The sequence below is a fragment of the Ceratotherium simum genome, chromosome 37 (genome assembly GCF_057802395.1).
Source record: "Ceratotherium simum simum isolate JZ-2026a chromosome 37, ASM5780239v1, whole genome shotgun sequence".
Lineage (NCBI taxonomy): Eukaryota > Metazoa > Chordata > Mammalia > Perissodactyla > Rhinocerotidae > Ceratotherium > Ceratotherium simum.
Window position 1 is genome coordinate 3071075 of NC_141936.1, and position 22660 is coordinate 3093734.

The following is a 22660-nucleotide window of genomic DNA, read 5'->3' on the forward strand; positions in this document are numbered from 1 at the left end:
GCAGCAGAGCATTGTCTGACACAGCACCAGAAGGTGAGAGGATGGTGCAGAAAGACCAGGCAGGTTCCCCTCTGCTGTGCGTGTGGTCCCTAAGAGTGGGAATCCATTTGATGGAACTGACAAACAAACAGCATTCTAGGCTGGCAACTTCGTTTTCTTCTTTCCCCCTCTTTTCAGTGCTTTGGAAAGTGTTGCTCCCCTGTCTCCTGGCTTGCTTCTTTCCCCTGAAAAAGCTGCTGCTGTGCTTACTGTCGTCTTTCTGTCTGTGATGTGGCTTTTCTTCCCAACTGCTTTTAAGACATTATCTGAAGACTGGTTTTAAGAAATTTGATTCTGTTGTGCCTTGGGGGAGTCGTCTGCGTGTTTTGTGCTTGGAGTTTGTTGAACTTCTTGGATCTATGGGTTTACAGTTTTCATCAAATTTGGGAAAATTTAAGCCATATTTCTGCAGATGTTTTCTGTGTCCTCCTGCACTGCTGCCAGGAAGCTTTCCAGGCAGACACCTGGGGTGACTGGGGCTTGTGTTGTTTGTTTCTCTTCACCGGCATTACCGTCCTGTGTTGCCTGATGTCCAGTGTCTGAAAACCATAGTTTCCTACATTTTGTCTGTTTTAGGTGTTTCATGTGGGAGAGTAAATCTGGTCTTTGTTACTTTGTTTTGGCTAGAAGCAGAATTCTAATGATCTCCAGGGAAATTTTTAGTTGTAAAAATGTGATTAGAAGCTTTTGGTTTAAAATAAATAGCGATAGCATCGGTAGCTAATATTGGGATGCTTCCTCTGTGCCAGTGCTGACGTGGTGCTTCTCCTGTGTTAACCTGTGTAGTCCTTCAAACTCCTCTATGAAGTTCACAGTTCTGTTTCTATGTCTTCATTCCCATTCCTGTAGGTTAGGACGTGGGGCAGAGAGAGGTCAAGTAACTTGTCCAAGGTCGCCTTCAGATTAAAATGGGGCTCTGAGGTTCAAATCCGGAGGCCAGGACCCTGGCAGTTTTAGTTCTCATGTCTGTGCTCTTAGCCGTTAATGCTGTACTATCAACCAACAACTGACTGGAAGTTTCTGGTAAGCCTTTCTGGTTCCACTCAGCGACCCGGCGTACAGCATCTACTGATAGACTCAGTGTGCTGAACTCGGAGGACCTGGGCCAAGTGATGCAGACAGTGGTTCACCTGAGGGCAGGGAGGGAAACTGCTTCCCCACTGTCTCTCCTCTTGTTCACAGTCATCCTCCGAACCAGCCAGAACACTGGGCAGCTTTCCCTACGCTGCTTTTCAAACCTTGTGCCTCTCTGCCCCATGTGTACCCCTCCGTTGATATTGATAGCTTCCAGGAAGAGCTGGTCTACGTAGAATGTGGTCTGGGTATGATGGAGAGGATTGTAAAATGATGGGGGCACGTGGCTTTCTGGAACCATTTGAGTTCATCCAATAGTGGGTAGGCTAGGATGGGAGCAGTCAGGAGAAGCCCTGGGTGCGGTGCACACTGGGTGTTATGGATTGAATTGTATCCCCTCCAAAAAAGATATACTGAAGTCCTAACCCCAGTACCTCAGAATGTGACCGTATTTGGAAATAGGGACGTCGTAGATGTGATCAGTTTTGTTACGATGAGGTCATATTGGAGTCAGTGGAGCCCCTCATCGAGTGGGACTTGTGTCCTTATAAGAAGATGGCCATGTGAAGACAGAGACACCCGGAGAGAAGCCATGTGACGACAAAGGCAGAGATCAGAGTGATGCAGCTGCAAGCCAAAGAATGCCAAAGATTGCCAGCAACTACCAGAACCTAGGAAGAGGCAAGGAAGGATGGCCTTGCTGACACCTTGATTTCGGACTTCAAAATAAGTTTCTGTTGGTTTAAGCTACCTAGCTTGTGGTACTTGTTATGGCAACCCTAGGAAACAAATCCACTGGAATTGTAGTTTCTTTCAGGCACATTCCGTCCTGTAACAAGCCATGTTTCTAGGACACAAAGTAGCTCGTGTGCTGCTGGGGGAGAGACATCAGTAATGCAGAAGTTGAGCTGGAATGTATCAGATTTTTCTCAGCACATTAGTGATTTCTGCCGTAAAGAAACAGGGTTTGAACGTCAGGGACGCTCAGATGCTGACGTTCAGCCATCTGTGGGGGTATGCTGTTTTGTTTGTGGTGTGCAGACATTCCCCACCTCGGTTCTGCCTCTTACCCATTTTGATTGCAGGCTCTTTCTCAGAAGTGTTTATTGCATGGTTTTCTCCATCTTTATATGTTTTGTGCTTGATTCCATAACTCAGAACCTTCAATTTTTCCTTTTATCCTCTCTCGTCAAACTGTTGCCACCTTTTTTTAAAGGTAAAATTCTACGTTAACTGGAATTTTTATTTATTAGGAATTTCACTTTTTTTTAAACTATGGTACTGTTTTTATTAGAGTTATTATTGATTTTTGTAGTGCACTGGTTATTAAATTGCCGTTTGAATAGTGTGCTCCAACCTTATTTTTTCATAAGCTCCAGTATTTTTAGTATGCAATTTTGTGAAGTGTGAGGTTCTTCCAGGAAACATATACTGTATATATTCAATATATATTGAAATAATATATATTACTTCTGCATACAGGAGCAGAAACTTTGGTATTCTGTTTAATCCACAGTTAGGAGAAGAGTCCATCGCATCTGGCAGCACTGCACTAGATCAGAGTCTGCTAGACGTGGGGCCTTTGTCTGGGAGCGTGTGTGTCAGTGCCACTGGTGTAGCGCCGAGAGCGTTGTTAACCAGCGTTACAGTGGACGCAGAACGGGGTAGGAGCAAGTGTACACAGCCTTTTGACAAAACTCCTGTCTGGACTGGAGTTATTCTTACTTGAGGACAAATAAACAGAAATAACCCCCACCATGGGCCTCCAAATGGTATCCAGAATGTGGGGAAAAGGGAAATATCCTGAAAGGTAGAAGACGACTATACCTCTGAACGTGATTTACAATCAAAATCAGAAAAATAATTTTCTAAAGACTCTGGCCAGGAGAACACAGACAGGAGCAGAAGGTCGTGAGGAAGGAGTCAGCTGAGAGGAAGGATTATGGGATGAGTTATAAAGGGAAATGGTTGAGAACAGAATTTAAGGTTTAGTTAAAATCTGTAATAGAAGCTGTAAAGAATAAACTGATATCGTGGAAAATAGCAGCAGCGACGTGGAGAACATACTTGAGAAGAGGCCTGGGAATGCAGAATAAACAACAGATGTGCCAGTGGCGAGAGAGGCCGGATATGATGGCGAGATGCCAGCCAAATAGTAAGGAATCTCTGAAGAAGCCAAAGCAAGTTTAACAAAAATAATAATCACAATGTCATGGGAGAGCATTTTCCTGAGCAGAAAGAAGATCTATAGTTATTGAAAGCTTCATGTTTGGAGCAAAATAAATGAAAAGAGACTCTTACCATATATCTTCTGACAACAGTTTTGAATTTCAAGATTAAAGAAAAAAAAATCGTAGCAGAATCCAGACTGAAGAAAATGACAACAATAGCGTCATCAAAACTCAGCTCCCAGGGGCCGGCCCAGTGGCGCAAGTGGTTAAGTGGCGCGTGCTCTGCTGCGGCGGCTGAGGGTTCACTGGTTCAGATCCCGGGTGCGCACTGATACACTGCTTGTCAGGCTATGCTGTGGCGGTGTCCCATATAGAGTAGAGGAAGATGGGCATGGATGTTAGCCCAGGGCCAGTCTTCCTCAGCAAAAAGAGGAGGATTGGCAGATGTTAGCTCAGGGCCGATCTTCCTCACAAAAAAAACAACTCAGCTCCCAGAGGTGACCTAGAGCTGAGGGTGGGGCAGTGTCTAAAGATTTTGAGGGAAAAATGCTTGTGATCTAAGACTTTTGTACCCAGCCAGGTTGTGATTTTTGTGTGAAGGATGCAGAGCCATCTGAGATTTTGCAAAGGTTTGCAAAATATACCATCTGTGTTGCCTTCTAGATAATGATGTTTCTTTCTGACCAAGAGATGAGTAAAATTTCTGAACCTGAGATAAATAAGTCACTGTGTTTCCTAAGGAAATAACCAGATACAGAACAATAATCGTAAAGATGTCACTCACAGACTTACAGACAACATATAATTGGAAACTACCTCAATAGCCAGCCTTCAGTGAGTAATCCTTTATGTGATGAGTGTTTAGAGTTCTTTGGTTATAAACCATAGGGGGGAAAAGAATCCTCAAATAATTTAATCAAGGACAGAGATTTGTCCCACTATTAAAGGAAGAGTTGAAAGAGAGGCCTCAGAAGGGCCTTGAGCCAGGTTAATAGGAGAATTAGAATCTTCATCATTATATTTTCTCGGTTTATTTCCGTAATCTGATTATAAAAATAATACCTGCTCATAACAGAACAGTTTAAAAAGTCGTCCATAATGCCATCACAGAGGCCAACACTTGGTGGTTGGAGTTCTTGGACTTGTCTCTGGGCCCTTGTGTTCAGTGACTGATCTGTGGAAGAGTCTGGTCTTGGAGAGAGGATTTTATGAGCCTAGCTTGAGTCACGTGCCACCCTTTAGTCTGGGGACAGTGCCCTGTGACTGGCAGGCTCATCAGAGCCACCTGAAGTCGGGGAGGGGCAGCTTCTACCACGAATGGAATGGGAAGCAGTCCTTCACATGGTGTTACCAAGAGTTGTTAATGACACTGGAAAATTCCCGGCTGTAAAATCAGCAAAGAGTATAGGATGTACAGCTGTAGAGCTGGCAGTCTGTATGGGAAAAGCCAAAGAAACAAGTGTCAGAATATTAGCAAGTGTTGGCCTCTGTGTGATGGTATCGTGGATGACTTGAAACACTCTTCTGTGATGAACACACATTACTTCTATATCAGAAAATGGAAATAAACTGAGAAAATGGTAATCCTGAAGATGGAAACATGGGGAAACATTTAAGGTATAATGTTAAGTGAGGGAAGCTGAATTTAGACTTAAATTCTGTGATTGCGACGATGTAAAATAGGAATGTTTGTGGATGCAGGCTGGATGGGAGAGTACAGAAGTGAAAAAACCTGTGGTGGGAGTGGGTTTAACGTGACTTTTCTTTTAAAAATTTTCCATCAATAGTGCCGAGACTGAGAAACTCTGCTCTACAGACATGTTTTTACACATATTCACACACATTTACTAACAAAAATCCCAAGTGATTTGTATGGGTAGAAACCATTCCAGATGAACTGTTTTACCAACCCATGGTCAACACAAGAGTGAAAAACGAAATCATTGTTTCCTTAGTTGGATGTTGCTGTCCAGACAAGAGCCTTCAATCTTCACAGAAGCCTCTCCTCTTTCTCTAACCCCACAGGTCACCTCCTGAGAGCCAGTGGGAGACCTTGCCCTCCTCTTGGATTACGTGGCCTACGAGACGTGGTCAGCGAGACTCGGAGCTTCTGTGGCTGTGGTCCAAGCCTGCCCGTTGGCTGTACTTGTATGTGTCGTTGGAACTTTTGAGCTCTTTGGAGCTATTGTTTACGTGGAAATTTTGAGCCATTTTGAACCTCTTGAAGGAGTAGACGCTGCTAGCAATGAGCTCCCAAAGCCATCCAGGTAAGGCCGGCCCTCACTCCTGCAGACAACAGGGCTCTCTTCCACGGATGTGAGAGCTCTGTGCCTGCAGCTTGCTCGCTGGATTTTAGACTTTTGTTTTTCTTGATAATGGCCACTGATGGTTTATGACAGCACCAGGTGCAAAGAAGGTTGTTTGTTCTTCATCTCAGTGAAAGAACAACTGATAAAGGCCTCGCAGGGATTTGGGGTGAAGTCTTTGGCCTTGCTTTGCAGGCTGACTTGAGAGGTGCACACGTTTCTTGGATGCCAGGAGAAAAGCACTGCGCTTTAGCGGGGTGATGTTTAAAGGCCAATTTGAAATTTGGAGAGTTAATTTCTTATCCAGTTTCTTTGTTTCTGGGGAACTTGTCGGGGGGACGGGAGTGCTTCTGTGACTGGGCCTCTGGGCTGAGTCTGAGAAGCACAGGATTCACACCCATCCAGGTGGCCTCGAGAATTGCTCCTGGTGATGAGTGCTCTTTATTAGATACTGCGCTGAGCGTTTCATGAGCTTTTGGTCTTCACAGTGCCCCAGCAATCTCAGAGCTGGAGGGAAGAAGTGACTTGTCTAAGGACACAGAGCTAACATGTGGCCAAACGGCATTGGAAACCACCTTTGTCTGGCTCTTAGCTTCAGAAGCGTGTTATGGGCACATGCATGTAGGACTTCTCTTTATCCCCTGGCAGAGTCACAGTGCACACACCCGAGGGAAGCCTGAGTCCTGCCTTGTCCTGCCTAACAGGTCTCAGCCTCCTGCAGAACCAGTACCATGTGCTGCCGGGCCTGCTGCCACTGCCAATGCGTCGGGGCCTTTAGAGGCACTTAGATTTCAGGTCTGTTCTGCGTCCATGTGAGAGGGGGATTGGTGGCCCCTGGACAGATGCTGGGCGTCCATGAGGCACCGGTGTCTCTGTCAGTGCAGCTTGGGGTCCAGCTCAGTAGAGTGGAGGCCAAGTCTTAGAGTCTGGGGGTCTCCCTTTGGGATTGCCCCAGAATATTCACACACCTTCTCTTGGCCTGGATCGGAGTTGTCTGCGATCTGGATCTGAATCTGGAGTTGGAGAGCAGGATCCTCGGTTATATTTAGATACAAAGGCTTTATTGATTTAAATTGTTCATGTATTGAGAGAAATAAAGAAATGATATATGGTCATTGTAAAACAAAATGAAGCAGTCTGGATTCAAGTGTGTAAAGTCGACACTGAATGGTGCCCAGCTCTCTCCCTCTCACTTGGAGGAGCCACCGTGGAATTGAGAGCCTGCCTTTCTCTTGTGCTTGAACATATAGGGGTGTGTGTGTAAACGTTTTAATAGAGAGTAATCATTCCATATGTGGGGTTCTGTGTTTTATTTTTTCCATTTTAATATATTGCAAGCATCTTTTGATGTTAGCATGGATATCAATCCAACTGTCCCATTTCTGTAGCCCGTAGATGGATGTTTATGTGGTTGCAGCCATATTTATAGTGCATCCCTATTTATAGCCCCAAATTGGCATCAGACAATTATTGTACACACGTTTTCTACATACACTTCTATAAGTATCTCCGTTGGATCAATTCCTAGAAGTAGAATTGCTAGGTCGTTGGGCATGTGCATTTAAAACATTAGGTTTACTGTCAGATTGCTCCGGAAACTCTGTCTCAACTTATCTGCTTAATTACAGTTTATGAGGATGCATATTTTTCTTCATCTGTGCCAGCACTGGGTGGGTTCAATCTATTTCATTCCTGTCAGCATGCTAGGGGAAAATTATTGTTTGGATTCACATTACTGTATAAAAGGGGGTGCGCATTTTTGTATGACATGATGTAGACGTAATCAAATCTGGTACATGCCACCCAGGCGTTTGAAGAGAAAGGATGCTTTTTTTTTCTTTTTGTTTTTTGTTTTTGGTCTGTATGTAAAGTTTTCTCATTCATAGATATTATATACTTATATATAGGAGTATATGTATGTGTTCTTTCTCTATTTGTTATTTTCTCTATACATATTAACTCACTTGAGTTATTTAAATCAGTGTAGCTTTGCTGTTTTTTTTGGCCTCCTCGATTTCTGGGAAAATGTGAAATTTTGATTATAGCTTGTAATACTCTTTTTGCATTATTGACCATTTTTTGCTTTATGTGTTTCAGTGTGGTTTTCAGTGCTTAAAAATTAATGACTATATCTCTTGGTAGCCCAGGTCTCTTCATGAAATACATTTTTCTTTTTGTTTAATGTATTTCTTTTTGTTTAATGTTTCTTTGCCCAAAAGTTTATTATGTCTCCTAAAAGTATTTCTGCCCTTGATTCCTTTTGGCTAACAAACATTTATCAAACAAACAAACCCACTTATCTTAACCTCCCAGGCCTTCTCTTTGAAGCTTATCTCTGTGAACAGCAGAGAGCCGGGTTTTGCTTTTTCTCCTTGAGAGTCTTTGCCTTTTATGTGGGGAATTTGCCCGTTGATGTTTATTGCAATGGCTGTTGTTGCCACCCACTGACCCCTGTGGTCTCTGTCCCTCTTGGTGGGTCAGAGACTGAAGATGGGGTGGAGCTGGTGAGGGCAGGTCTGCCTTGCCAGCCCGAGCCTCTTCCCTTCTCTTCCGTATGTGGATGTCTGTTGTGGTGGTGTGTGCGGGGCCTGAAGCTCCCTGGGGCCTCCCACTTCTCCCTAGTGCTCAGGTGTCCTTCAGGGGTCCACCCTCCCTCCCAGAGCTACATTAAGGGGTGCCAAACAGTGCCTGCCACCACCTGGATCGGCACAGCAGCCAGTCGCCCCACCAGCCACCCCAGCACTTCTTGTCGGCAGTGTTTCGGGCTGGGAGTTGGGCTGAGCTGTGAATCTGTACACTCCCTCCTTTTCGAGGTTGTTACCTGCCTGGGGTGATGGACTGCTCAGTAGGATTGTTTTCCCATCACTTTGATCCCATGGGATTTATATTTTCTAGGAAATTCCTCCAAGTTTCTCGTCATTTGATGCTATTTTCCTGCTGTCTAGCATTGCCATAAATCCTTTCATATTTTTATTTGTATTTTGTCATTTTAGTAGATTTTGGGGAGGAAGAGAAATAATTAACCCTCCATTATTCAGTTTGCTCTTTTGAAGGGGAATTTCTAGGTATTCTTTGTCTCTTTTCTTCAACCCAAGGAGCGAGTCCTGTTTCTGTCTCAGCATCACTTGACACACAGTTCTCAGTCTCTCCTGGCTGTGTGCCTTCCCTCCCTCTCCCACCTTATTCCTGGCCCGCCCGCCTGCCACAGGGCCCCCGCTGCTCCTGTGCCCCCCACTCGCTCCCTTGGGTGCGTCGGGCCCAGGTAGAGTCCAGCTGCCGTTGGCCCCTCCCCTCACACTTGCAGCGCAATCTGGCTTTGCCTTGGTGATAAAATGACCTTTTTATTTGATGTGCATAATTTTTCTCTCCCCTGTTTTTCTTTAAAACTCCCTCTGGTGTTGGGTGAGGTATGCATTATGATTTTATTGCTGTTCTTTCTGAACTTTGCCAGAGCCAGGCCCTGGTCCTCTGACGTAAAAGCTGTTAACTGTTGGGGTTTTATTGCTCTGAATAACTATTTCTAATGATGTGAGCGGCCCGAGGAAAGGGCCTGGATTGATTTAGCCTAGAAGAACTCTTCTTTGATAGTAAGAAGAATGAAAAGAGGTTCTGAAATGTTAGGCTTCTTGGCTAATCCAGCTCTCAAACCTTTCCCTGTTGGGGATATGCTGAAACAGGTCAGGATGGATTTATTAGGACACGGCTCTGCTTTGAAGGTGAGTCCTCGGTTCAGGACTGAGGACTCGCTGTGGGGGCCTCCTAGCAGGACAAGCAAAGGCTCCCTTTCTCCTCTCTCTTCCTTCATTTCCCTTCCATGACATACTGCATGGCCTTGTGGTTCAAATGTGCCTAGGATATTGGTAACTTGGATGGCTTACAAGAAAACCAGACACTGTCTGTCACTGGGTCACCTTTTTAACACCATCCTGCCCCTCCAGTGCAATTTACCTTCCTTGCAATAACATTTCTGTCTAGAGAAAGTCTTAATGAGAAACACTGTAAATCTTAGGGAGCTCCGTTATGGAGTCTCTAGGACCCACGTGTGGCCATCCAAACCATGCTTGTGATGGAAAACTGGTTGAGCAGGACTGGAATTGAGTAATTCAAGTGTCCTATCTCCCCCTGCATCTTGGTCAGAGGCATGTTTTAGTGTTTAGTTAAAAACGGAATAACTTTTTTGAAGGAAACTTGTATATTTAAGATCAGTGTTTTAATTTGGACCATTCTGTGATTTCTTAATATTTTGTCCAGTCTGAACTATCCCATCCACATAAAAGCATCTAAAAAGTCTGTGTCAACAATAACTTAGTGATTAGTGAGTTTCGACATAGTTTGATTTCTTCAAACCGTTGTCAAGTTTTCACCCTGTGCGTCTCCCCGGGGAAGGCTCTGCCCTGCGGCTGGGGTGAGCTGGGGGTCTGGGCTTCCTTCAGTCTTCATGCTCTAGTCTTCCTTTGTTTGATCTTGAATCTGTTTATTTCAACCAATTTGGCCTCCAAGGTTATTATATTTTAATACAGAGATTATCTCAGAAAGAAACATTTTTATGTCATTTAAATCATGCTTCACAGTGATTAAACGTTTCAGGGATATTGCAAAGTTTTAAGGGGAGGAAATGAATTTTGAGGACCTGCAATTAACATAAAGAAGATTCTGAGTTGCTGGTGACATGCTCGTTGTGGACTCTGAGTGAGGCCCTGGACCCCAAGAGGCAAGTGGAGAGCTGGGAAGCAGAGAGTGGCTTTGAGTGAGGCCCGGGGAGGCCCAGGCCCAGGCTTTCAGGAGGGCTAGTGTGCAGGCCGGCAGGTGCAGCCAGCTGGCAGGAGTCCCTGGAGCTTAGGCAAGGAGGCAGGGTCTGAGTTCATGTCCGTCAGAAGCCGGGGAGCAGCTGTCGACAGCTGGAGAAGAGCTTCTTCATGACCTTTCTATGAAGGCATGAGAGCCCCCAGTGGCTGGCAGACCTGGGGGGTTCTGGGCAGAGGGGACCGAGGCTGAGCCCTGAGGACACGGGGAGAGTAGACCAGTTCCTGGCGCCATGCCGAATGCAGGTATTTTAGAGAGGGCCGACAGGGATGCCTCGGTTGTTCAGAATAGCGTTGGGATGGGAGAGACTTGTGAGCCTCTTGTACTGCTGGTCTGCTTTCTAAAGGAAGGGTTTCAGAAATACCCCTGTGTGTCTCCTTCTACGGCGCGGCGCCCTCAGGCCTTCTCCCAGCGCCTGGCACGGGAGCATTTGCAGCTCTTGAATTGTCACTGTCCCGGATTCTCCATGCCATCATTATCTGGGATCTCAATCAGTCAAGGTTTGTTCTGGAAATCATGGAGACATAACGACTTCTTTTTCAACCTACTTTTTTTTTTTTTTTAAATTCTCAAATTGTGTTTTGTCTTTTAAAAATCACGAATACTCAGTCGTTATGAAGAGCTCAGAAAATTCACTGTCAATGGAGCATTGATGGTTTGTTTTGGCAATCTCTGGAAATTCTTATACAGTTTGTGGAACATTTGCATTTATGTCCTTTTTTTTCAAAGCCACCATTGTGGAAATGCAAATTTCTGAGTTCTGAGATGCTGAATGTTGGATGATTAATGATATTGAAATTTAAGAATGAACTCCTGGTATGTATTTGACATAGAAAACCCGGTATGAGAATCATTAGAAGCCATTGAGTGCAGCTTGGTGGTAGAACAGAAAAGCCGTAATTGAGGTGCCTGGCGATGGGGGGCAGGTCGAATATGGACAGGTGTGCAGGTGTGCAACCACCTCCAGACGCTGGGCTGTGCAGGGCTCTCTGTAACTGGAGATGTTTAAAACTTATAACAGTAATAAATCAACACTGGTTACTTGCTGACTCCAAGTCAAACCCTGCTGGGCTGTCAGGTGGCCAAAATGAATCGTGACTTCGTTCTGAATTGTACTTTACAGTTATTTCATTTGTTTTGCTTGATAACCCTGTGAAATGAGCTAGAACACCATTATTCCTGTTTTATGCATGGGGAAACCAGTATTTACTGCTGTCAAGTACTGAGCTTAAGGTCAGGCAGCGCATCAGAGGCCAACCTGGAGCCAGAATTGGTCATCTACCCTTGAGCGATGTGTGTCCCTCTGCTGGGCAGATGCAGGGCACACTGGACCCACTTAGAAATTAATCCTGCTGACTTGCATGGAGCTCCCAGGCCAGGCCAGGCGGAGGCAACAGGCCCCCCCAGTACAGTGTGGTTCGTGCGGTGAGTGGGTATGGGTGGGGGGCATGGAGGCCCCCAGCAGGGATGTGTGAGGTCAGGACTTTTGAGGTGAGTCCAGAAAGCAGGGCAGGAGCTCGCCTGCTTAGGTGGCGAATGGAGGGCTGTGCCCAGGACCCTGGAGTAAGAGCCTGGCATGGCAGAGGACGGAGACTGGGAGTGGAGAGATGGGTGTCGGGTAAGTGGGGTCTGGAACAGGAAGGGCTGCTGCTACCTCGTTTTATGCCATCCCATTCCCTCCCTGTCCCAAGACCCTGTAGGCGTGGAGAAGGGACTGTGGGTCTCGTGTCCCCTGCCTGCTCCCTCGCGCTGTGCCCTCCCCTGGGACACTTGCTTTGTGTTCCGTCGCTTAAGCAAGCGTAGTTTTGCTGTGGTAGAACTTTTTGGCTTTTGTGCAGCTTGCCGTGTGTCTTGAGTATATTTTTGAACTTTTTCTGAGCTTCTCTTTGCCAGTCCTTAGAAAGCTGGGATTGAAAGAGCTGACTGGGTGACCGGCATACCAGGTTATTTCAGGAGATTTTGGTTGAAACTTTTCATTTTACTTCTACTTAAGAGCCTTTGTTTGCTTATTTCATGAGAACATGATAAAAAATGGACACTTTTAGGGAAATTATAATGATTAAAAAAATCAAATGAGAAATAACTGTAAACTTTTAGAATCGTATCTGGCTTTAGGTTTTTAAATTGGTTTGCTTTTTAGCCACTTAATCAGTAAGATATTGGGAATATTGGCCTTTTGGAAGGAATGATAAGCAGTGTATGATGAAAAGAAACCTTATCATGTTATTTTAATATTTGCCCCTCCCTTCTTTCCCCCTTCCTACAAAACAAATAGAAATAGAAAAGATAAATTCTGCCTCTCGCGGATTGAGGCCCTGGCGGCTTGGAGCCTGGTCTGTAGGAGTGTGGTCCATGCGGGATGGTGAGGTGGCCGCTCCCTGCAAGACCGCATGGGGTTCACGGCTCTCGGTCATCTCCTGGCGTCATAAGCCCAGATGTTCGCTGGCGGCCTTCATCCTGTTGGGCTTCAGGCTTCGTGTCGCCCTCAGCCCTTATCCTCTCTTCTTCCTCCTTCTCTGCCCAGTGTTCCCACTGCTGTTACCTGAATGCTATGGTCCTGACTTAGAACTGGAACATACCATGCTGAAATACAACTTTGGAGTTTTTGAGATTTTAACATTAAAACACATGTGCAAGTTAACAACCGTTTTCTAACTTTTACTGATACTGTATACTTTTGAAAGATAGTGATGAGACTGATTTAAAAGTGATATATCTATTTATTTTTGTTCCATTTGAAATAGCATTTGTAAAGAATTATGTAAAATTGGTTTAAGCATCTTGATGTTCGTTATTTTGTGGTCACCAGCTGGAGGAATTTGACTTCTGCACATAAGCACATTCTCCTAAGGTTCAGATGAGCTCTTTGACTCCGTGCACACGTTCGATGTTGACGATTGTTGTGAACCTGTCAGAACCTTCCACTAGAGGAACTTCTGTGGTTGGTGGCAGTTTATTTTTTTAAGCTTTAAACTTTTAGGCCATTTTTTAGAAGATTCCTCCTAACAATCCGATTGGTCAGGTGCTGAAGCCGAGAGAGTATGTACATTTGAAAAGCTACAGATTCAGTTTTGATTCGTTTGCATTCATAGCCAAGTTTATTCCTTTTTAAATATATATGAGTTTTCCTAGGAAATCCTTTGTAGAAATTAGGCTCTTATTGTAACCATAATAATCTCATTGTAATTCTCATTGACTTGTTGATTCAGTAGGATTTGTGAAATGCTGTGGGAGTTACGGAGGATTCCCTGGGAGCATCCTTAGCACACTTAGGTTTTCTAGGTGTTGGACGAAGAGCCCTTTGTGACCTGCTCACACCTGTTACAGTAAAGGTGTATTTAGTGCAAGTTCCTCTAATATTGAATAGTGTGATCAGAATCCTCATTTTCACATTCACGTTGATTTACTCCAAATCAAAGGCTGATTGACAGATTCCTAAAGCCCCGTCTCCCCACTGTGGTCTGACGTACAGGATGCAGACTTGCTTGCCATTCTTTTGTGCTCGAAAGGCCACGCAGCCCAGCGCTGTCTTTGCCCGAACACCTGCAGGCTCCACTTTTCATTCCCAACCACTCATGTATGGTTCCCGGGCACTGAATGCTCTCTTGTCGTCTCACTGGAAGGATCAGGGAAGGGAGGAGGGCAGAGTTAATTGACTTCTTTCTTAGGTACTGGTAGATAAGGAGTTTTTAGAAAATTTGAGAAGGTGCTAGGAGAAAATGGAGGCACAGGAAGCAGAGATTTTCATTGGGAAGTGTTAACAGAAGCAAGACATGAGGAACCTTATTTTCTGTAGTGCCAGATACTTTGTATATGTTGAAAATTGAGTCACTGATGGTAATGGTGTTGATGGTGGTAGAAAATAGGAGGTCAGGATCCCCACTGGGGGCATTTGATGGGTGCCTGCAGTCACCGGTTAACTGGCAGTCGGCCCAGTCTTCTGAGTGACGGGGACTAGGATGTGGCTGCTGAAGAAGGAACCAGATCTTCGGTGGCCTCCATCTCCCTCAGGCTCCCCATCCTTGGTCTTCTGCATCAGGAAAGGGGTGGCAAGGTGCCTGCTCTAGAGCGGAGGCTGTCAATGCATCAGTGGGGTCTTCGTGGTGGGGAGCCTTGCATCTTTGCAGGTGATGCTTTAATTTGGGAAGGTGGTTCTTTTCTAAATATGCATTTAGACGTCAGCATCCTTAAAGACTTTTTGAGAGGAGGAGTTTCTCTCCACTTTCCATCAGCTACAATGGGAAGATAAAGGGTGAAGGCCGTTTGATGGCTGAAGGATGCAGAGACAAATCTGAATTTCATGCGGATGGAGGACCTGCTGAAACCCCACTGCAGTATTCCCCGCCCCAGGAGCCCAGCCTTTAGGAAACACACTAGCTGGGATTTGAGTGGCAGGCTAGGAGTTCTGTTAGGCCATCCCCATCGGGGCCTCTGTGGTCTGTCTGCTTTTACATCCTTCCGTGATTTGGTTCCCTTCTGGAGAATTCCCCAGTCAGGGGCAGCATTTTGTAAAACGTTATTTGTCACAGTGGTGTGGGAAGGTCAGGTGGGGCCGTGTCCACACTAGCAGGTGAGTGGCACTGGTCAGCCTCTCTGTGGCCGGCTTGGCACAGCCATGGTTCACAGAAGAGCTGGGGGCTCCTGGAGGTTGGGGAGCAGCAGCGCCTGGCAGGTGATGGGTGACTGTCATGAGCTGGGAGACCATGTATCCTGGACGGCTGCAGAGACCGTCCCAGCCTGGGCGTGTCAGAGAGGAAGACACCTGGGACGAGGGGGTTCCCACCCTTGCTTGTTCCCTGTTCAGGTTTCCAGCCTCTTGGTGTCCCATCTTGGTACGTCCATTGTCAGCTGGCCAGCACCTCTGTTGAGGGTGAAACTCACACGGCCTGATGGCTCTGCCTGGACGTAGAGGTGACTTTCTCGATTCTTGGCCAGGCTTTCCTTAACTCTCCGTGAGGTCACAGGACTCGATGCCTGAGAACCACAGGGAGCGATGTTTGTTGGTGTTCTTATTCCTTCTGACGTTGCGCGGATCCTGTTATGTGTGGGTTTGGTGGACTGATTTGCATGGATGTGGCCTCAACAATTGTAGTTCCTAAGGAGATGGTGTTTTTAATGCCTTTCCGCGTGGATTGTGGGAGACTCGGTGTGATCCCATGGGATGAATCTGCTCTGGAGCTCAGCTGATTTCAAATATCAAACTATCTATGAGAAAGAAAGAATAATTTGGGTCTTTCTCAAGTTGCTTAAATTGCGTGAGAGAACATTGTTTTAGCATTTCTCAACAGTTTCCAGTTCTGAAACATTTGGGCTTCACCTGGGGATGGGCAGGGGAAGGGGCTGGATGGGCCACTGGGCAGAGGCAGCTGTGTCCATTGGCCTCTGTGTGCTGACCATGCATCTCTGCTGAGGAAGGTCGGGGGCTTTCTTGCCTGTTGGCCTCCTTGTGGTGGGGCTGTGTTCCTTGTACCAGCCCCTGGCCCTTCAGAAGCACACCCACCCGGCTTCAGTCTTGCTTTCAGGCCAGTGCCCGCATGTGCAGCGTGATCGAGTTGAGGGTATGGCAGACAGCAATCTCGGGTCTTCTCCCCGAGAGGCCTTCACTGGGGTAGTGGGGAATGGAGTTCCAAGTAGAGAGGCCCTGTTCCAAGTAGAGAATTTACAGTCAAAACCCAGAGCCTTTTACAGCAGAAAGTAGGTGGACGTGCAGTGTACCCCGGGCCTGGCCCACCGTACCCAGGTGGATGGTCATGCTCGTCCTTGCTTGGAGGGGTTTCGATCCAAGAGAGCAGCTAGTATTTACCTGGACAGGAGCGGCTGGGTGGCCCTGTGTACGAGTTCCTATATTCATTTTGAGACATTGGTTAAAATCACTCGTCAAGATAACATCTTGTTATCTATATCTTGTTTTCTATAAAGTTAGGTTCTGTATTTTCTGGTTTTATGTAAACTAAATATATAGTGTCACAAGTTTTTGTTAAATACAGGTTTCCTATGCCTTCATAATTTTTTTGGATACCTTTCAAGTCAATTTACAAGCATGTTCTTGCTGGAAGTAAAACTACCACTGGGAAGCTGAAACGCAGCTCCTATAGACTCAACATGGGGCAAGAGCTGTGAGGCTCTGGCCACGCCCCACACGACACAAGAATCCTGCTCCAGAACCTTGCACCAGGGGCTTCTGAAATGCTCTCCATGGCTGAGTCTCTCTTTTGCCTCAGATGCTTCTGGAATCTTCTGGATTGATTGAGTTCAGAATCTCATTGAATATAGTAGTCTCGGTCAGTTCTAAAGTATATCCATCAAAATCCATGGAAATCTCATGACAACTGCAGCAGATTTAGAAAACTGCCCGAGAAAAATAATATGGACTTATTTTTTCATATTTTATATAGTGATATGTCAATTTGGAACATCAGATTCTAGTTTTGGATTTAAAAAACAAACTTTGAACTTCAGTGTGACGTTGCTGTCTAGCAGCATGTGAGTTAATAAATCCGTGATGTTTGATGGTCACAGCAGTTGGAGGGGGCAGTTGAGGTTCCGTTTCGAGAAGCACACAGAATTTGGTGTGCTCTGCAGAGCCTGGAAAAGGCGTCACAATCAAAGGGATTCAGATACTGCTTGAATGAGGGCCAGCCACGCTCCAGTGAGAGGAGAGGGTGATGGGAGAGGCTGCGCCGCCCAGCGTGCAGAGGGAGGTGGGGAGGTGAGGGAGAGGCAGCCAGGCAGGCCTCCAGGATGCACCAGCTTTGGGTTGCAAGGGAGGCACCCTGGGAGGTCGAGGAGCAATTTGCTTGGGAACCGAGCTCGCAGAGATGCAGCTGGTGGCGTGGACCACCCAGCTGAGAGCTGAGATTTCTCTTTGGTCATCCTTGGGACAGCCCTCTTCTCTGTGAGCAGTCTGTGCAACTGGCCGATGGGCAAGGCTGAACTGCACTCTTCTCCAAGGCCATTGGTGTGTCTAGGGGATGCCCTTCTGCACGCCCGGCCTGGCTCAGACTCATCTCTGGTTCTTTCTCTAAGACTAGACTCCCCTGGGAGTAGAAATCTGAGAGGTTCCCTCCCTTTTTCTTTTTCTCCCCGCCCCCCCCCCCCCCCCCCCGCAGAGATAGCAGTGTATAAAAACAAGCCAGCATGCCTGTTCTCATTATTTGTCACTTGTCCCGAGCCTGGGCTGGGTCCAAGCTGCTGATTTATTCCACCAGGGCCGGGTCTGAGACCTCAGCTGAAGTGGTTGTCCATCGGGCGTGTGCCGTTCCTGGAAAGCTTCGTCACGCACAGCCAGGCTGCTGGAGTGCATCCTGTCTCCTCTGTCGCCGTATGTTCAGGGGCAGACGTGGGCCCTGGGCTGCTATGTGGATGTGTTGTGAATTCATCTTCCTTTTTGGAAGCAGGTTGGGAGCTCAGAGGAAAGGAGGAACGACAAAATGTCAGGCCCAGCATCGGCTGTCTGACTTGGTTGCTAATCACCACGATGTGGAATGAGGATGGCAGCATTTAATTTTTCTCTGTCGTCTGCCCAGTTTAGGCCTCATTTTGTTTACTCTCGTGAGTCCTGATTTCTTCCAGTTGGAAAAGAGGTAACCATTTTCTGTTGACAGAGCTTCTGTCGGTGAGATGAGAGGCGCGGGAGGGCCCCAAGTGGGCAGCGGTGGCGCTGGTGTCGGTCCAGGGCATAGTGGACGCTCTCAGCCTTCCTGGATCCGGGGTGTTTATTGTGCCTGCGAGGACAGCCCTTTACCCATTCGATCTTCCTCCCCATATCCTAGAACCCCAGTCTCACCTTGAGAGAGACATCAAATTCCAGTAGAGGCGTGTTCTATACTGTACCTGCCTGGTCCCCCCAGTACTGTCAGGGAGAGTCATCAGAAACAGGGAGAGTCTGAGAAACAGCCACAGCCAGGAGGAGCCTAAGGAGATGTGATGACTAAATGCAGTGGGGGATCCTGGATGGGATCCTGGGGTGGAAGAAAGACCTCAGGGGAGTCCATGAAAATCCTAATGAAGTATGGACTTTTAGTTCATAATAATATGTCAATATCGGTTTGTTAATTGTGACTAATGTACCAGAGCAATGTGAGATGTTGCTGAAGGGGAGGCTGGTGCAGGTTGTTGTTAGTGGGGTATATGGGAACCCTCTGCACTGTCGACTCAATTTTTAATAAAGTCTGTTGATGACACTTGAGCTAAAAAATAAAGGAGATTTGTAGACCTTCTCTCTCGCTCGTGCTCTGTTCGTGAACGCTAGTATACTTGTAGACACTGGACACCTAGCTTTTACATTTTTTCCTTTGGGGATTATTCTGAGTTAGTGGAAAAACAGTTTTCTTCTTCTTTTTTATGGTTGTGCATGGATGTGATGTCATTCATTTAACAAGTCCCTACTGGTGGGTAGTGAGTTTGTTTCCAGTCTTTCCACTACCGCTGCTGTGAACAGTGCTGCCCTGAGCGTTCCGGTTCCTCAGTGAACTTTTTATGGGTGTGTAACAAGCGTCCAGAGGGCACACACTGTAAGTCTTAGCTTGATGAAGTCTCACCAAAGGAAACACCTATAACTGCCCCGCACATCAAGAAATGGAGCATTCCAGCACCCAGAAGCCCCTAATGCGTCTCCCTCAGTCCCTGCACCATCCTCCCCCTGCCCCTGGGAATCACCTTTCCAGCTTCTAACAACTTGGATTCATTTTTCCTATTTTTAAACTTTATATAAATGCGATCATAAAATATTTACTCTTTTTCGTCTAGCTTCTTTCACTCAGTATGTTTGTGAGATTTACTGATGCTGTGGCTTAGAGCCATTTGTTCATTTCCATGGGTGTATAATATTTCATTGTATGAACATGTCACAGTTTATTTATCTGTTCAATTGTTGGTGACATGTGAGTGGTTTCCAGTTTGGGATTGTTACGTATAATGCTCCCCTGACATTCTTGTGTGTGTCTATTGGTCCGCATCAGTATGCATTTCTTTTGATGAGGTATGTGTGTGCCGATCAGTTTTTCCATTTATGTATGCTCTGACGTATGAGAGATCCACTAGCTTGCCCTCACCAGTGCTTGGTACTGTTATTCTTTCTCATTTTAGCCACTGTGGTTTATCTTGTATTTCCCTGATTACTGAAGATGTTGGCATCTTTTCGTATATGTATTGAACAGGTAGATGTCTTCTTGGTAAAGGGCCTATTCAGGTCTTTTGCTCATTTAAAAAATTGGGTTGTCTTTTTCTCACTGATCTGTAGGAGTTATTTATATAGATAAGGGTTGAGTCCTTTGTTGGTTGTTATTTCCTTTGCTGTTTTCTCCAGTCTGTGGGTTGTGTCTTCACTTTCTTAATGATGCTTTTTGATGAACAGATGTTCTTAACTTTAACATAGTCCAATTTATTGGCTGTTTTATTTATGCCTGCTTGAAGGCCATGGAGATGCTCTGTATTGTTTTCTAGAAGCTTCATTGTTTTACCACTCACATTGAGATCTGTGCTCCACCTGGATTTGATTTTTTTAAAAAATATGGTGTGAGGTAGTAATTGAGGGTTACTTTTCCCATTTGGAAATTCAGTTGGCCTAAAAGTGTTTATTAAAAAGATTCATCCTTTCTCCACTGCTCTACAATGTCACCTTGTCATAAGTCAAGTATCTGTGTATATGTGGGTCTGTTTCTGGAATTCATCCTGGTCTATGGGTCTGCTGGTGTATCTGTGTGACAGTATAACCCTGTCTTAACTAACTGTAGCTTTATAATTAGTCATAGTGTCTGGTAATCTGGGTTCTCCAACTTCTGATCATTTTAAGGGTTGTCTTGGTTCTTCTTATCCTTTGCATTTCCATATGAATTTTAAAATCAAGTTTTCGATTTCAGCAGAATACCTACGGGAATCTCTTTCAGGGGTGCATTGACTGGCATATAAAATCGATTTGTTTCAAGTCTTCCAATCCATGAACATATCTTTTTATTTATTTGGGTCTTCTTTAATTTTCTTCAATCACATTTTATAGTTTTCAGTGTAGAGGTCTTTGATTTCTTTTGATAGATTTACTTCTAGGTTTTTTTTTTTTGATGCCATTCTGTTTTTAAATTAATTTTTTGTGTGTTTATATTTAGAAATCTAATTTTTTATGGCGACCTTGTCTCTACACAGCTTGCAGAATTTGCTTATTATTATACTCGTTTGTCTTAGATTCTTTTTGGTTTTTGATGTGTACTGATAGTGAATGTTTTATTCTTTGCTAATTTTTAAAAGTTTTAAGTCTTTTTCTTGCTTTGTTGCATTGTCTAGGGCCTTCAATCAAATGTTTAACAGAATTGGTGATAGTGGACATCTGTGTCTTGTTTGGATATCAAGGGAAATTTTTTTTAAACATTTCATCATTATCTATGAAATTTGCTATAGGTTTTGTGTAAATAGGCTTTATCAGACTAATGCAGTTCTGTTCTTAGTTTGCCAAATTTTTCTCATGAAAACTGGTTAAAATATTAGTTTGAACCATGTGATACTGCAGATAGTTGATCTTTTTCAATCTACAGAATGGCACTTGCATTTGGTGCGACTTTAATGTATTAGATTTTTTTCTGCATCTATTAATCATGTGCTTTTCTTTTGTTTGATTCATGTGGTAAATTTTCTTGATTGATTTTTGAGTGTTGAGCCAATCTTACAATTTTTGGTAATTCCAAATTGATTTTAACATATTCTTCTTTTCATATATTGCTGGATCTGTTTTGATTATATTTGGCTTAATTTTTTCCATCAGAATTCATGAGATTGACCTGTGGTTTTTTTTTCTTGAAATATCCTTGTTAGGTTTTGATATTAAGGTTATGCTGGCCTCTTTTTTATTTATTTATTTATTTATTTCCCCCAAAGCCCCAGTAGATAGTTGTACATCCTTCTAGTTGCTGTATGTGGGACGCGGCCTCAGCATGGCCGGAGAAATGGTGCGTCAGTGCGCGCCCGGGATCCGAACCCCCGCCGCCAGCAGCGGAGCGCGCGCACTTAACCGCTAAGCCACGGGGCCGGCCCTATGCTGGCCTCTTAAAATGTGGTGAAGTTGTCCTCTTTTTCTGTTCCTGGTGTTGGCAAAGTTTTTCTTTTTTTTTTTTTTTTTTTTTGTGAGGAGATCAGCCCTGTGCTAACATCCGCCAATCCTCCTCTTTTTTTGCTGAGGAAGACGGCCCTGGGCTAACATCTGTGCCCATCTTCCTCCACTTTATGTGGGACGCCGCCACAGCATGGCCTGCCAAGCAGTGCGTCAGTGCGCGCCCGGGATCCGAACCAGTGAACCCCGGGCCGCCACAGCGGAGCGCGCGCACTTAACCGCTTGCGCCACCGGGCCGGCCCCAGCAAAGTTTTTCTTTTTAAAGAGTCAGATAGTAAATATTTTAGGCATTGTAGACTACATATGGCCTCTTGCATATTTTTCTTCTCCTTCTTCTTTTTAATTTTTTTCAACTGCCATTGACAAATATAAAAACCAGTCTTACTTAGCAGTAAAATCAGGCCACAGATTGTATTTGTCCTGTGGGCCATAGTTTGCTGACTCCTGTTGGATTCTCTTGAAGTTTATATAAGATTGACGTTTCTTTCTTAAATATTTGGAAGAATTCACTGGTAAACCTCTCTTGGAGTTTTCTTGGTAGGAAGATTTGTAAATTACACCCTCAACTGATGTAAGAATATTCAGATTCTCTACTTTTTCTTGTGTCAGTTTTCATTTTGGTTTTTCATTTGCAGTTTTAGTTTTTCTCAGATGTTTTTTCATTCCATCTAGATTTTCAAATGTATTGATGTAAAGTCATTTAAATACCCTCTTATTATCTTTGTAATGTTTGTAGGATTTGTAATGATACCTCCTTTTTCATTCTTTATGTTGTTTATTTGTTCCTTCTCTTTTTTTCTTCATTAGACTTGCTAGGATAATTTTATTAATATTTTTAAACAACAATGTTTTGTTTTCTTGATTATCTCTATGGGATTTTTAAAAAATCGGTTTCTAGTGGTGGGCCCGGTGGCATAGTGGTTAAGTTCATGCACTCTGCTTTGGCAGCTTGGGGTTCGTGGTTTCAGATCCCGGGTGCAGACCTACACGCTGCTCATCAAGCTGTGCTGTGGTGGTATCCTACATACAAAATAGAGGAAGATTGACACAGGTGTTAGGTCAGGACCAATCTTCCTCAAGCAAAAAGAGAAAGATTGGCAACAGATGTTAGCTCAGGGCCAATCTTCCTCACCAAAAAAAAAAAAAAAATCAAGTTCTACTCTTACTGC

At 44.9% G+C, this 22660-nt stretch overlaps 1 protein-coding gene across 5 annotated transcripts in view; it reads left to right on the top strand.

Annotated features, from left to right (window-relative positions):
• HDAC4 (histone deacetylase 4) overlaps positions 1-22660 on the top strand; it is a 339331-nt gene that overhangs the window by 39342 nt on the left and 277329 nt on the right. For all 5 annotated transcript variants that reach the window (XM_087424602.1, XM_087424600.1, XM_087424599.1 and 2 more), the window contains exon 2: positions 5310-5551. In XM_087424602.1, coding sequence (XP_087280728.1) covers positions 5530-5551 — 22 coding nt within the window. In that variant the 5' untranslated portion in view covers positions 5310-5529. The remainder of the gene's footprint in view (positions 1-5309; positions 5552-22660) is intronic.